Here is a 16,365-nt window from a genome sequence, read left to right as displayed (position 1 = left end):
TTAGAAATACGTGGCAGCGGCGTTAATAAAGCGTGGTTCTCTTCTCTAAAGACCAAGACTTTCGGCGGTGGTGGCAGCAGCAACAGAAGCAATCTCAGTTTGAATGCTGGAGGGAATCGATGCAGAGACGTATTCCAGAAGGAGAAGACGAAGCCTGAAGGAAAAAATGAAGGTGTCTATCGTGAATTGGTAAGATACACACCCCCCCCCCAAAAAAAAAAGAATATCTTCTCCACATTGTAGGAAACGGTCGTGGTGTTCAATCGGTTATTGTGACTGATTGCAGAGAAGAGCAACAAAGATGATTAGGGAACTGGAGGCTAAAACGTGAAGAACTGTTGCAGGATTTACGTATTGCTAGTTTAATAGACAGAAGGACTAGGGTTGACAGTCTTACAATGTCTCGGGTTGCCACAAAGAAGAGTGGGGGTCAACCTATTCTGCAAACCACCTGAGGGCAGGACAAGGAGCAACAGATGGAAAGTAAGCAAAGAGAGAATCAACTTAGAACTAAGGAGAAATTTTCTGACAGTTAGAACAATTAATCAGTGGACCGACTTGTCTTGAGAAGTTGTGGGTGCTCCGACGTTGGAAGTTTTTAAGAAGAGACTGGGCAGCCACTTGTCTGAAATGGTGTAGGGTTTTCTGCCTGAGCAGGGGGTTGGACTAGAAGATCTCCAAGATCTCTTCCAACTCTTGTTTTATGTAATCGTTAATTCAGCATCTGATGCTTCCTGCACCGACCAGAAATACAAAGAGAATAGGGTAGGGTAGGGTAGGGTAGGGTAGGGTAGGGTAGGGTAGGGTAGGGTAGGGTAGAGTAGAGTAGAGTAGAGTAGAGTAGAGTAGAGTAGAGTAGAGTAGAGTGGAATGGAATGGAATGGAATGGAATGGAAGAATAGAATAGAATAGAATAGAATAGAATAGAATAGAATAGAATAGAATAGGGAATGGAATGGAATAGAAGAATAATAGAATAGAATAGAAGAATAGAATAGAAGTAGAATAAGAATAAAAATAGAATAGAATAGACAGAATTGGAAGGGACCTTGGAGGTCATCTAGTCCAACCCCCTGCTCAGGCAGGAAACCCTATACCATTTCAGACAAATGTTTGTCCAATCTCTTCTTAAAACCTTCCAGTGTTGGGGCACTCACAACTTCCGGAGGAAGGCATAAGTTGAACTTGATTCCAGAAATTACCAGCTATCTCACACACCGACCTACATTTCATCGATTGAGTTTTTTTAGTTTTATTGATGAAATGAACTAAATAAGCACCACATTTCTTAGTGTGCCTTCAAGCTGTTGTGATTCAGGGTCAGCCTGTGGGTTCGGCATTTGGGTCGGATGATTCAGAGGAGGAGGGGGGTGTTGGAGAGGTTGCTGAGGGGGCTGGAGAGCTTGCTGATGAGAGCCCTCAGCCAGGCCCCTCCCACCTGGTCATGACGCAGACCCAGCTGTGTGAGCCTGACAGCGTGGATGAAGATGACCCACAGCTGGCCCTGTTCAAGAACGCCCAACGCAGGAGGCAGTCAGTCAGGAGTAAACAGAGGAAGGCAATGGGGCACCTCGGAAGGAGGCAGAGAGAAGCCACGCCCTGAACTGTATAAAAGGGGAATGCGTGGGAGGGCTGGTTTGCTGAAGGCAACCGCTTGAATAGCTCCTGTTTCGTGGTTCGTGTCTTGTTCTGTTTGCTTTTGTGTCCATAAATTTGGCAGGCTTAGTTCCAGCCTCTTGCCTTCTTGTAAAAGGGGTTGTCCCTGCCTTTTCTGCAGGGCCGGTAGCAGGCTGGTACAGAACACAAGCGGACATTTAAAAACAAAACAAGGTCCTGACATCTTGTGGACTTCTGATATTTTAAGAATGTTTAGGTTTAGGTTTTATTTAATTTGTATACCGCCCTTCTCCCTAGGGACTCAGGGCGGTTCACAGGGCATATATAAATAACAATACAAAAGTTAAAAAAGATTAAACCAATGCCCAGTTAAAAAACAATAGTACAATATTAAGAACAACGATTTAAAAACCCATATTCCCCCATCAGGCCAGACCAGCTAATTCAAATAAGTGGGTCTTCAGGCCGCGACGGAAGGTTCGGAGGTCTGATGACATCCGGAGCTCCACCGGCAGTTGATTCCATAATGCCGGAGCGCCCACAGAGAAGGCCCTCCCCCTGGGGGCCACCAGTCGGCATTCCCTGACCGGAGGCACCCTGAGGAGGCCCTCTCTGTGGGAACGCACAGGGCGGAGGGGAGTTGACGCCGGCAGCAGGTGGTCCCTGAGGTAACCCGGACCCATGCCATGTAAGGACTTAAAGATCATAACCAAGACCTTGAACCTCACCCGGAAGACAACTGGCAGCCAATGCAGCTCGCGGAGCAAAGGTGTAACATGGGAGTACCGGGAAACTCCCAAGACAACTCTCGCGGCCGCATTCTGTACCAGTTGGAGCCTCCGAGTGGTCTTCAAGGGAAGCCCCATGTAGAGAGCATTACAGTAGTCAAGGCGAGAGGTCACGAGCGCATGAGTGACCGTACACAGGGCATCCCGGTCCAGATAGGGCCGCAACTGGCGCACCAGGCGAACCTGGGCGAAAGCCCCCTAGTCACGGCCACTATATGATCTTCCAGGGGAAGCCGTGAATCTAGGAGGACTCCCAAGTTGCGAGCCCTATCCACGGGGGGTAAGAGCTCACCCCCCATAGAAAGAGATGGAACATTTTGAATGTCCCGGGATGCCGGAATGTACAGCCACTCAGTCTTGTCAGGGTTGAGTTGAAGTCTGTTCCTCCCCATCCAGACCCGAACCGCCTCCAGGCAACGGGACATCACAGCGAGGGCATCACTGGGGTGGTTTGGGGTCGAAAAGAAAAGTTGGGTATCATCGGCATATTGATGATACCCAACTCCAAAACCACGAATGATCTCACCCAGCGGTTTCATGTAGATGTTGAACAGGAGAGGCGAGAGAACCGACCCCGAATGTAGGGGCTTTAGCTAAAAAAAAAAAGTTCATGGGCTAGGAAATGAAAGGTGGGATTACCTTGTTTTCTTATGAAGGTTACGCCGTTATTTTGGACTCTTTCTCTTATGCTTTTCTGCTCCAGCATCTTATTCCAGAGGAGGGAATTAGTAAACAAGGAAAACTGGTGACAGCAGAAGACATAAATGGGGTTTGGGGTGTAAAGACGGGTCATAAAGTTCTAGCAAAAAAATGCACAGCAGAGACTTACATATAAACAAAAACCACCAACCAAATGGATGCTATTCAGGAAAAAAAACACCAAACAATCACACTGAACTAAGTTCAGTTTTTTCAAAAAAAAAAAAAAAAGTTTATTTGTATTTTAAAACTAAAAAGAGTTCTGTTTGTTTCCTCTTGGAGTTGACTTTTTGCTCTCTCCTCTTGTAGGTGGATGAAAAGGCTCTCAAACACATAACAGAAATGGGCTTTAGCAAAGAGTCCGCACGACAGGCACTTATGGATAACAGCAACAACCTTGAAGCTTCATTAAATTTCCTCCTCAACAGCAATAAACAAACGACTACTCAAGGGCCAGCCGCTAGAGGTACAGTTTCATTCATCTGTCCTCCAGAAAAAAAGGATTTCTGTAGGATTGCATTTTTTTTTTTTTTGGAGCACAGATTTATTTGCTCGCAGGTAGTCCTCGACTTAACTGCAGTTTGTGTAGTGGCTGAAGTTACAACGGCACCGAAACATTTTTTCAGGCTTATGACTGTTGCGGTCTCCCCAGGGTCACGTGATCAAAATTCAGAGGCTCGGCAACTGGCATGGACGTAGGACGGTTGCAGCCTCCCGGCAAGCAAAATCCACGGGGGAAAAATTCCAGATTCACTTAACGGCCATGTGACTAGCTGAAGGAGTGCAGGGATTCGCTTAACCGAAGGTCGTAAACTGGGGCAAAGCTCACTTAAGAAGCGTTTCACTTAGCAACGGAAAATTTGGGCTCGATTGCGGTTGTAAGGCGAGGAGTCTCACCTGTACTTATTTATTTGTTTATGGAATTTATATGCCGCCCAGATTGCCCAGAGGTGATTCTAAGATAGCTAACAATCCATGAAAACCAAGTAAAACATTAAAAAGAATTCATGTTAACATTAAAAATGGATGTAAAATTGACAAAGATGGGAAGGAAGGGAGCAAAATTTCCACACTTTTTAAAGGGTCTTCTAAGGCAACATTTTCATTGCCGTTTTGCAAATTAGCACTGGTGGTAGGTTCACGTCCTGGTTGAATTTCCTATGGGAAGAAAATACTTCCAAAGAAAATAAAGTAAAACAAGGAAAGGAGATGAGATTTGGAAAGAGGAACTCTATTAGACACGGGGGAAAGATAGAAAATACGAAAGAAGTAGGCATGGACTGGCCTGCAGATTGAAAAATTTGGAAGAGATTGCCGAGAGCAAGAGGTCCACATAATTAAAGAGCTTAAATTAAATCTGAAATTTTGATACTTGAAATGGTGGGCTCCAAAGCTTTTGCTATCTTAAATAAATCCTTTGCATAAAACGTCATCACTAACAAGTTTGCGTTAGAAGTCACAGAGTTAGGGCCAGATATATGTAGCTGTTCTTCTAATAAATAACAGACTTATGCACCGCTCCGTAGTGCTTCACAGCTCTCCCCGAGCAAATGTCAGCTTTATTGCCCCCAACAATCTGGCTTCTTATTTTTACTGACTTTGGAAAGATGGAAAGCTGAGTCAACTTTGATTGCATATCCAAACATCTGCTTGACCGTTGAAGTGTTCCCTATTAACCAGTAGGAGAGAATGCTGAAGAATATTATTGATATGTCAAAACCAGTAAGGATAAATATCAGGAAAGGTGAACTTTTTCATTATTATTATTAACTAGAAGTCAAGTAGAAGTCAACTAGAAGTCATTATTGACTAGAAGAGCAAAATGACCTTTATACAAGCAGGCCCTTTTCTATTGCACGTTTTCGGCACAAAAGAGTGTTAATGAGAACAGTGCTAAAAAGCACTCAAGAGCATTACCAAAGAACAAACAGTATTTTGGCAGCTGGTGAAACCAACAGTGTTCAAAATTGTGAATGTCATTCTATCCATTAATAATTCAATTGTCCCAGAAATATTTAAAGCACTGGGAAACTTGTATAGCCCCTGGGACGTTGTCACAAAATGGCCCATAAATGGACTTTGCATCATGGGTTGCTCATTCTTCACAGCACTTTCTGAACAGTTTACAAATGTCAGCTTATTCCCCCCCCCCCTTAAAAAAAACAAAAAAACAATCTGGCTTCTTATTTTACTGACTTGGAAAAGACGGAAAGCTGAGTAAATCTTGAGGCGGTCAGGATTGAACTCCTGGCTGTGGGCAGAGTTAGCCGGCAATATTGCATTCTCACTCTTTTTCCATTTAAAATACTATTTCCGTCTAAAATGCTGTTTTCCATTGACCCGAAGTAGAATTTCAGATTTAAAGGGGCTCTGTACTTGGTTTTGTGGTGTACTTTAATGACCTAGATCAGGGGTCTGCAACCTTGACAACCTTTAAGACTTGTGGACTTCAGCTCCCAGAATTCCTCAGTCAGCATGGGAGCTGAAGTCCACAAGTCTTAAAGGTTGTCAAGGTTGCCAGAGCCCTGACTGAACCAGGACTTAACTGTATTTCTTAAGGAAATGTAGAATAATGATTTTAAATGCTTTACAACATAGACTCGGTTTCTTTTCTCCTGTCTAACTAGGCTGTGTGGCTTATCTTTAGGAAAAGGAAAGGGGAGAGGCCGAGTAAGACCGGAAGATGAGGAAGAACTGGGAAACGCCAGGCCATCTGCTCCGAGCACGTTGTTTGACTTTCTCGAGTCGAAAATGGGGACTCTCACGGTGGAAGGTAAGCAGGAGATGTCTGCTTTCGCCTTTCGTGAAAATCTGCTTGTGCAAAATTGCACGTGGGTTGCCGCTCTTTTAATGAAAAATCAAAGCTCATTAAAGAAGACGGCCTTGTATTTAGCGCAAATATTCACTCACACCACAGAGCAGCACGGTAGCCTAAAGGTAGAGACCTCGCCTCACAATCAAGAAGCTGTAAATTTGGTCCTAGGTAGCGGCAGATACATCTCTCTCTGGGCACAATGAGTTATAGTCTGCTGCAGACTCCACCTAGGCGTCAGGAAGGGCGTCCGGCCAGTAAACGCTCCAGCTCTGTTCTGTCTCCCCTGACGCCGTCCCCGATGCAAGAGGTTACAGGGCCATTAAAGGGAAAAATAATAATAATAATTACACCACAAACATAAAATCAAATATTTGCAATCCATAGGAAGGAGGAGAAGGGAAGGAACAAACGAAGGCAGAAATTTTACTTCCTTTGTTGCTAGGGAAAGTGAGTGCATATTTTTTTTCCCCAAGCAGCTGATCTTTGAAGGGTTCCCTGTAAACCAGTTGAGAGAGAATTCCCGAAAAAGTACCTGTTTAAATTGATATGTCAAAACCAGTAAAGAAGATAAAGGTAAATGTAATGGTTCCCCCGCACATGCGTGCTAGTCGTTTCCGAATCTAGGGGCCGGTGCTCATCTCCATTTCAAAGCCGAAGAGCCATTGCTTGTCCGAGGATGTCTCCGTGGTCATGTGGCTGGCATGACTAGATGCCAAAGGCGCACGGAACGCTGTTACCTTCCCACCGGAGTGGTCCCTATTTTTCTACTTGCATTTTTACGTGCTTTTGAACTGCTAGTTTGGCAGAAGCTGGGACGAGTAACAGGCGCTCACTCTGTTACATGGCGCTCGGGATTCGACCCGCCAAACTGCCGACCTTCTGATCAACAAGCTCAGCATCCTAACCCACTGAGCCACCGCGTCCCAAGTAAAGAAGATAGCACCGTATAGATATCAAGAAAAGGGAACATAAAAGTAATTATTAACTAGAAGGGCAAAATGACCTTTATACAAGTAGGGGCTTTAGTGTTGTATATTCTCTTTCTGTTGTATGTTTTCTGCCCCTTCGCTTATTTATTTATTTATGAAATTTATATGGCAAAGAGTATTAACGAGAACGGTGCTAAAAAAGCACTCAGAATTTTTACCTAAAAAAAAAAAAGGAATAGCTGGCAAAATCAACACTGCTCAAAGTTGTGAATTACACCCTACCCACTAATAACCCAATTAAATTGTCCCAGAAATTTTTAAAGCATTGGAAAACTTACGTATCCCCCTGGGAGGTTGACCCAAAATAGCCCCTAAATGGGCATTGCATCATGGGTTAATTCTTCTAGAAGGTGATAGTTTTTTTAGAACTAGATCAGATTTTTTTTTTAAAAAAAAATCCCTTATATTATTCCTTAGCCGAAAATTCTCAGAAGGCAAAATTTTGCTGGACAGTTGTAACAAAACGAAATTTGACATTTTAAAGCAAGCCCTGTCATTTATTTCCCCCCCCCTCCTCTCTCTATAGCCAGAGAGTCCATTGGCCATTATGGTAAAAAGTAGAATAAAATGGCTTGGAAAACGCTTTAGCATTTGCCTTAATTGCAAGACATGAAAGCTTTTGTCTTCAGTTAGGTAGTTTCAAGTTGACAAGCCTTTTCCTTTTAAACTGTCATTCAGTCATTTTATTCATTTCACCGCCTGTGAATTTGTGACCTTGAAATAATCATGCCAAACCAATTTTTCTTCCTTTGAAGGAAGCCTTAGAAATCCACTAGGAGGGATGCATTAGTTTGGAATGATTAACACAATTGAAATTTATTTAATGGATGGCGGCTTTCAAAAGCCAAAGTTATTGTCAGTCAAATTATCTAACGTGATAAGAACATCAGAATTGCACCAACATAATTACAACAAATGCTTCTTTGTTCTTTTTACTCCACTACTGACGTCTTCTCTTAACTTCTGCTAAGTCTCCTCTTTGAATAAAAATTAATTATTACCTTGATAATTTTGATAACTTTAGACAAAAAAAATTCTGATGGGAAGATTTGAGATGCCCAGTTAGCAAAAACAGATCTTCAAATCCATTTTCTTCCATTTCTCTTTTATATAATAAAAGCTCTTTTTTTTAATCCCCAAATGAAAAAGTAATCCTTTTGGTTTTCTACGTGACTGAAGGAGAGGAGATTTATGACTCCTCCCACTTTCAAGTTTTGGGATGAAAGTAATAAGACAGTGGCAGGTTGCAATTTGATCCAGATAAATTAATAATCTAGTATTGTGTACTGTTTTTTTTTTAATTTGCAACCATAGATTTTAGCAAAAAGCAGCCCCTGTTTTGGGTACCCATATCTAATTTTTATCTCAAATTTAGCTTGCTGCTATTTAACTGAGGCTATATCATGTGTCCATACATAGACTTTGACCATTCTATCTGAAGAAGGCTGCTATTTTGTCCTTAATTTACTAATTTAGAAAACGTACGTGCCACCCACATCCTTAATGGTGCTGGACAAATTAGAAAAGTACAATCAAATGTCAATCAAGGCACGTCGGATATAAAACATGAAACTAAATCGTGGCTTTATGAAGTCAGAATAAATGCTGTATATATGTTTTGTTTTGTCCCTATCAAATTGTAATGGAAGTCAGGAGTTACTTTCAATCGTGTCTTCCACAATAGGTTTCTCCATCCATGAAGAAAACCAAATTGAAGTCAAGCATGATAATAGGATGTTTGGTACATAGAATAATAAGAGTTGGAAGGGACCTTGGAGGTCTTCTAGTCCGACCCCCTGCTCAAGCAGGAGACCCTATACCATTTCAGACAAATAGTTGTCCAGTCTCTTCTTAAAAACCTCCAGTGATGGAGCGCCAACAGCTTCTGAAAGCAAGCTATTCCAAAAATCGATCGCTCTCACCGTTAGGAAATTTCTCCTTAGTTTTTCCTTGGCTAGTTTCCAACCATTGTTTCTTCTCTTGCCTTCTGGCGCTTTGGAAAATAGTTGGACCCCCTCATCTTCGTAGGAGCCCCTCAGATATTGGAACACTGCTATAATGTCTCCCCTAGCCCGTCTTTTCATTAGATTAGACATGTCCGCTTCCTGCAACCGTTCTTCGTTTTGTTTTAGCCTCCAGTCTCCTAATCACCCTTGTTGCTCTTCTCTGCACTCTTTCCAGAGTCTCAACATCTTTTTTTTTATTTATATGGTGGTGACCAGAACTGGATGCAGTATTCCAAGTGTGGCCTTCCTAAGGCTTTGTAAAGCGGTACTAGAACTTCACGTGATCTTGATTCTGTCCCTCTATTAACGCAGCCTAGGATTGCTGCAGCCTAGGTATGACCTGTAGGTATTGATGGTATAAGACCGTGGTGGCGAACCTATGGCATGGGTGGCAGAGCCCTCTCTGCGGGCACGCGCGCTGTCGCCCCAGTCCTAGGCCTTCAGCTGGGTTTTATAAAACCTTTTCGCTTTAGGCTTCCGCCGCCATGGGCAAAAAAAAGAAAGGTTCAATCAATCAATCAATCAATTTCAACTTCTTGCAGGAAAAAAAAGATCTCGCAAAGTTGGAGTTGATTGATTGAACCAGTCTGCCGTTACCATGCCCAACCAATGGGCCACGCCCACCCAATTGGCCACACCCGCCCAATGGGCTATGCCCACCCGGCACCCAACGATACATAAGTGGGGTTTGGGTTGCAGTTTGGGCACTCGGTCTCCAAAAGGTTTACCATCACTGGTAATAAGACTAAGCAATCACATAGTAACTTGGGTCTCAGTTGTATGAAGCTTTATACCCCCCCCCCCCCGTGAGCATCTTGAACTTAGTAAAACTCTTTCAATAGGAGATTAAAAAAATGACATTCAAGGAGACTCATTCAAATACCCATGCTGCCACATTCCGGATTATCCAGGCCACATTTAAGGATCTCCCCAAGACTCGATGGCTCAGTGGGTTAGGACGCTGAGCTTGTCGATCAGATGGTCGGCAGTTTGGCGGGTCGAATCCCGAGTGCCGCGTAACAGAGTGAGCACCTGTTATTCGTCCCAGCTTCTGCCAACCTAGCAGTTCGAAAGCACGTAAAAATGCAAGTAAAAAAATAGGGACCACTCCGGTGGGAAGGTAACAGCATTCCGTGCGCCTTTGGCGTCTAGTCATGCCGGCCACATGACCACGGAGGCGTCCTCGGACAAGCGCTGGCTCTTCAGCTTTGAAACGGAGATGAGCACTGGCCCCTAGAGTCGGAAACGACTAGCACGCATGTGCGGGGGAACCTTTACCTTTACCATGAATAATATGAAAGAATTAGTGGTGTACTCGTCCCAGCTTCTGCTAGGTTGGCAGAAGCTGGGACGAGTAACAGGCGCTCACTCTGCTACACGGCACTCGGGATTCGATCCGCCAAACTGCGGACCTTCTGATCGACAAGCTCAGCGTCCTAACCCACTGAGCCACCGTGTCCCTTTTAATTAGTGGTATAGGTGATAGCTAATTATGAGGGTGATACATCTCAGGGACTAAGTATTCACCCAAGAAAAGGGTCATCTGGCTATGCTGTATGCTGTACCCTTTGGACACTTTCTTAAATCTCCAATCCCTTCAGGAGTCACGTTCAGAGCTAATTTTATTCCGCGCTCTGCCTCTTTTTGCTATTCGTTTTTTACCTGTCTCTTATTCCGTCCCTGGCTACTGCTGTTTCGATCTTGACAGGATCCTGATCCGGTGGGTTTCACTTGGAAAGAAATCTGTGGGAGGTTTGGACAGGCATAATGAAGAGCTGTTTCGCCACGCCGTTTTCTTCTCGCTCTTTAACTTCCTGGCAGGCACGTGATAGTTAGAGCAGCGTTTCCCAACCTTAGGAACTTGAAGATGCGTGGACTTCAACTCCCAGAATTCCCCAGCCAGCTATGCTGGCTGGGGAATTCTGGGAGTTGAAGTCCACGCATCTTCAAGTTCCTAAGGTTGGGAAACGCTGAGTTAGAGCCAATTTTTTTTTCCCCTCCCCCCAGCCTCTCGTAGAGTTCAGCTGAACGATTAACTCCCTTCACTGGGTGAAACAGGGAAAGCACAGCAAGTCTGCGTTTTGCTAAGATGAGTAGGGGGGAAAAAAAAAGAACTGGCAGGAAACCATTTTTTTTCCTGCGAAAGATAGAAGAAGAAAAAAAAAAGAAGAGAGAGAAGGAACTAAGGTGGGGTTACCAGTTGAGCTCCGGATGGCTCCCGACCTTTGCTCCTTCCGACGCGACCTAAAAACACATCTGTTTAAGCAATCCGGTCTGGTCTGATGAGTTCTTTTGTAATTATTATCTTAAGGTAACTATCTTCTACCTTTGGGCTAAATTAGGGTTTAATTTATTTTCAATATCTATATTTGTACGTTCTATTTTTATTTTTATTTTATTTTAATTCCATTTATATCCCGCCCTTCTCCGAAGACTCAGGGCGGCTTACAAGCTTAGCAGTAGCCTTCATTCTATGTATATGCCTGCTTGTTAGGGCTTTCATACACCCCCTAAGCGGCATTATTACAAAGTCAGCTTAATTGCCCCCAACAATCTGGGTCCTCATTTTACCTACCTCAGAAGGATGGAAGGCTGAGTCAACCTTGAGCCTGGTGGGACTCGAACCTGCACTAATTGCAGGCAGCTGGTGTTACTTAAGGAGGCATTAGCCAACTGCTCCACCAAGGATTATTATTTATGTCACTGTTCACCGCCCTGAGTCCTTAGGGAGAAGGGCTGTATACAAATCAAATCAAATCAAATCAAATAAATAAATAAATAAATAAATAAATAAATAAATAAATAAAATTAAATAAATAATTGTGGCTAGAGGGAGAAGAAGAATGGGGGAGACGGAAGGAGATATGGGCGGGTTCAGAGAGCTGAGCTAGAAAATAACGAGAGAAGGCAAAGGGAATCGACTTGGAGGCAAAGAGGTCTACAGAGAAAGAGAAGAAGGAAGTGTTTCAGGCAGGCTTACGAGGGAGTAAGGAGAACGTGCAGTAGGGAATGAAGAACAGGAAGAAAAGAAATACATTTCAGTACACCTGTCATGGTTCAAAGGTATCTTCTGCTCTAGCCAGTCAGACAAGTGACTGTCTAGCCCAGGGGTCAGCAACCTCAAACAGTGAAAGAGCCACTCGGAACCGATTTTATTTTATTTATTTATTTTATCACATTTATATACCGCCCTTTCCCGAAGGACTCAGGGCGGTTTACAGGGTGATTAAAAAACCAAGATACAAAAGTTAAAAACAAATTTAAAAAAAAATTATATTTGTCCCTGCATAAATAAAACCCCAGTTAAAATTAAGATTAATCCTCACAAAAGGAAAAACTGGGAGCCGCAAAAAATATGCACTCACATGCGCACATGCGCAGAACAGGGTTTGACTGAAGAGTAGAGCCAAGGTGAGATATGCACCTACCCTGCATATTTGAATTGATTGGTTGAACTTTTTTAGTCCCACTTTTGTTTTTTTTGGACTGCACATGGCAGAGGACCAGGAGCCACAGGAGACGGCTGAAAAAGCCGCATGTGGCTCCGGAGCGGCGGGTTGCAGACCTGTGGTCTAGCCTCTTCTTAAAAATCTCCAGTGATGGAGCGCCCACGATTTCTGGGGGTAAGCTGTTTCACTGGTTGATTGTCCTCACTGTCAGGAAGTTTCTCCTTAATTCCAGGTTGCTTCTCTCTTTGATCAGCTTCCAACCGTTGTTTCTCGTCCCGCCCTTTGGTGCTTTGGAGAATAATTTGATCCCTTCTTCTTTGTGGCAGCCCCTCAAATACCGGAAGGCTGCTACCATGTCTATCCTGTTCTTTCTTTTCTTCAGACTAGCCAAACTGTAGCTGTTCTTCATGTTTTAGTCTCCAGACCTTGGATCATCTTAGTTGCTCTTCTCTGGATTTTTTTCCCCAAACTCTCAACATCTTTTTTTGTGATACGGTGATCAAAATTGGCTGCAGTATTCCAGCTGTGGCCTCCCTAGAGTTTTATAAAGGGGTACTAACACTTCACGTGATCTTGATTCTATCTCTCTGTTTATACAACCCAGGATTGTATTAGGTTTTTTGGTAGCTGCTGTACACTTGTTGGCTCATGGTCAAGTGATCGTCCACTAGGACTCCAAGGTCCCTCTCACAGTTGCTGTTTTTAAGCCAGGTCTCGCCCAAATCTGTATTTGTGCCTTTGGTTTTTCCTGCCTAAGTGTAGGACTTTGCTTTTCTCCACATTGAAACTCATTTTGTTGGATAGGGCCCATTGTTCAAGTTTGTCAAGTTCTTTTTGGATCCCGAGTTTGTCTTCTGGGGTGTTTGGCTACTCCTGCCAGTTTGGTGTCATCTGCAAATTTGATGAGTTCCCCTTCAGTTCCCACATCTCAGTCATTGATAAACTTTAGGATTTGCCCCAGTTCAGAGATCATTGTTTGTCTTCCTTCTCTTCTTGTTGAATAATTGCACTTACTCGGCAAGTGTTTATTTGTGACATAAATTTAAAAAATTAGTTGGGTCAGAAGTTGTGGTGTCTTCTTTTGCAGAGCCCAAGGTGCAGGTGGCCTTGCAGCAGCACGGAGCCCAGAGGGTGTCCAATGCCGAGCAGAATGGCATAAAAGCGTACAACCATCCAAGACACGTTCCTCGAAGTGAACTCCGGCTGCCGAGGAACGAGAAGCCGCCTCGCTTTCAACGAGATAGTCAGAACGCAAGGCACAACACGGAGGGAAGTGGCTTTTCCAGGACCAGGCCTTTGGAAAGGCCGAACTCCCTGGGCCCCGATCAGTGGACCGAGGAGAGAAATAAGTGCGACAGACTATACCCTCGGAAAGATTTTGGGTACCCCACAGCTGGTCATTCGGGGGACCTTCATTTCAAGAGGAGGGAGACGCCCGTGCAAAACCGGCCAGGGAAAATTGGCTCCCTGGTCGAAATGAAAGAGAACTCCGTCAGCCAAGATCCGACCGACAGCAACAGTCAGAAGCCGAGAAGTCAGATACATCCCCCCGACCATTTCTGCGATAGGAAAACGTTGATCCTCCCGAGCGATTCTTTCACCGGCTTAAAAAACGAGCCGCCGTTCGGCGTGGCTGTAGAGTACCCGAACCCAGTTAGAACTGATCCTTTCTGTTCCGTACCAAATGGCGATGTGGAACACTTCCCCAAAGGGAGGAGGGTCGGACCTATTAAAATGCCCCCTCCCCATATGGCCGTGCCCTTCGATGTCAAAATGTACTATGACTCCGGTCCCAAAAAACGATCGGGGCCCATCAAGCCAGAAAAAACCATTGAGCCCCCTGTTTCGGGAGAATACGGGAAAGGCTGGCAAGCGGGGGACGAGTGTTTTGCCCTTTATTGGGAAGACAACAAGGTATGTTTTTGTTCCCGAGCCAAAGCTAACATCGTGTTCGAAGTGGCTGTCATTTTTTTTTTGGTAAGGTTATAAAGTTGCGTCGGGGGAAAAAGGGATCTTAGCTTTGTAGCAAAAGATGCCTTATATCCTCTGTTGTCCTATAAAAACAAACCAGCTCTTTGAAGCCACGGTATGTAGAAGTGTTCTTCTCAGTTGTCCAGTTCATATTTGTTGCTGCTGTTAGTTGCGAAGTCGTGTCCGACCCATCGTGACCCCATGGACAACGTTCCTCCAGGCCTTGCTGTCCTCTACCATCTTCTTTAGTTCATTTAAGCTCACGCCTCCTGCTTCAGTGACTCCATCCAGCCACCTCCTTCTCTGTCGTCCCCTTCTTCTCTTGCCCTCAATCTTTCCCAGCATTAGGCTCTTCTCCAGTGAGTCCTTCCTTCTCATTAGGTGGCCAAAGTATTTGAGTTTTAGCTTCAGGATCTGGCCTTCTAAAGAGCAGTCAGGGTTGATCTGCTCTAGGACTGACCGGTTTGATCACCTTGCAGTCCAGGGGACTCGCAGGAGTCTTCTCCAGCACCATAGTTCAAAGGTACCCTAGCTGCAGACAATCTTTCTTAAAAGCTGTTGAGTTCCAGGGTTGATTGATGATAGGCCCGCAAAAAAGACAGTGAGCCTCTAAAATGGGATTCCCTTCTCAAGGCTTTACAGTCCCCAGTGTTCTTAAGAGATTGACATAAAACCTTAAGAAAGATTGGATGTTTTAGTCAATTTGTTTTTTTTTAAACAAGCAGTGACTGGTGGGACGGGCTCCAGTACTTCTAAGAAAGTGATTCAGTATTGAAACGGATCAGAAAAAGGGATTCTTCTAGGTGTCGACGGCAGCTGCAGTTATGCCTCTTTGTTCTGTCATGCTGGACCTAAATTGTTGTTATTTTTGACAAAGGATAGGTTGAGCTTAAAAAACAAGGCAAAGGATCTTTGTGGTGAAGCATATACAACAGAGTGAAGGGACGCGGTAGCTCAGTGGGTTAGGATGTTGAGCTTGTCGATCAGAAGGTCAGCAGTTTGACGGGTCGAATCCCGAGTGCTGCATATCAGAGTTAGCGCCTGTTACTCGTCCCAGCTTCTGCCAACCTAGCAGTTCGAAAGCACGTAAAAATGCAAGTAGAAAAATAGGGACCACTACAGTGGGAAGGTAACAGCGTTCCGTGCGCCTTTGGCGTCTAGTCATGCCGGCCGCATTACCACGGAGACGTCCCCGGACAAGCGCTGGCTCTTCGGCTTTGAAACGGAGTTGAGCACCGGCCCCTAAAGTCGGGAACAACTAGCACGCATGTGCGGGGGAACCTTTACCTTTACCTTTATATACAACAAAGCTATATAAGAAAGTGATAGAACCAAGAGCCACAAAGATGATTAGGGAACTGGAGATTAAAATCTATGAAGAATAGTTGCAGGAATTGGTTATGCCTAATCCAGTTGAAAGAAGGACTAGGGATGATACAATAGCAGTGTTCCAATATTTGAAGGGTTGCCAAAAAGAAGACCAGAAGGCAGGACAAGAAGCAACGGATGGAAACTAATCAAGGAGAGAAGCAACCTAGAACTAAGGAGAAACGTCCTGACAGTGAGAACAATCGGTGGATATCTTGCATCCAAAAGTTGTGGGATGCGCCAACACTGTCGGTTTTTAACAAGAGATTGGACAGTCATTTGTCTGAAATGATATACGGTTTCTTGCTTGGGCAGGGGGTTGGACTAGAAAACCTCCAAGGTCCCTTCCACCTCTGTTATTCTGCTATATCGGGAATTATGTCCATTTTCAGTAATCAGTTTTAAAGAGCCCAGCCAATACATAGTACATGGTTGCAAAGAGTTTTGCCTTGTTTACAGAAAGAAAATTGTCCCCTTATTTTATGCTTCATTACTGAACCTGGCTAGACTCCTACGTTAAGCCAAGCGAATTGGTTGCTATATGGGCTACACTTAGATATATATTTATTTATACCAAGCACTCATGTCCCTCCTGAATCAAACAAGTCATTTCAGTATGATACTGCAGGGGGAAAGGTCTCACAGGTTCTCTGTTTAGTTTTT

General features: G+C 44.1%; 1 protein-coding gene across 1 annotated transcript in view; it reads left to right on the top strand.

Moving 5' to 3' along the window:
* Positions 1-16,365, top strand: part of TDRD3 (tudor domain containing 3) — a gene marked incomplete at its 3' end in the record, with an annotated part of 60,198 nt that overhangs the window by 42,799 nt on the left and 1,034 nt on the right. The window contains exons 8-11 of the mRNA XM_083362571.1: positions 52-189; positions 3,414-3,570; positions 5,752-5,877; positions 13,451-14,277. Coding sequence (XP_083218697.1) covers positions 52-189; positions 3,414-3,570; positions 5,752-5,877; positions 13,451-14,277 — 1,248 coding nt within the window. The remainder of the gene's footprint in view (positions 1-51; positions 190-3,413; positions 3,571-5,751; positions 5,878-13,450; positions 14,278-16,365) is intronic.

This window comes from Vipera ursinii (assembly GCF_947247035.1).
Source record: "Vipera ursinii genome assembly, chromosome: 4".
Taxonomy (NCBI): domain Eukaryota; kingdom Metazoa; phylum Chordata; class Lepidosauria; order Squamata; family Viperidae; genus Vipera; species Vipera ursinii.
This window is presented reverse-complemented; position numbering and strand designations above follow the sequence as displayed.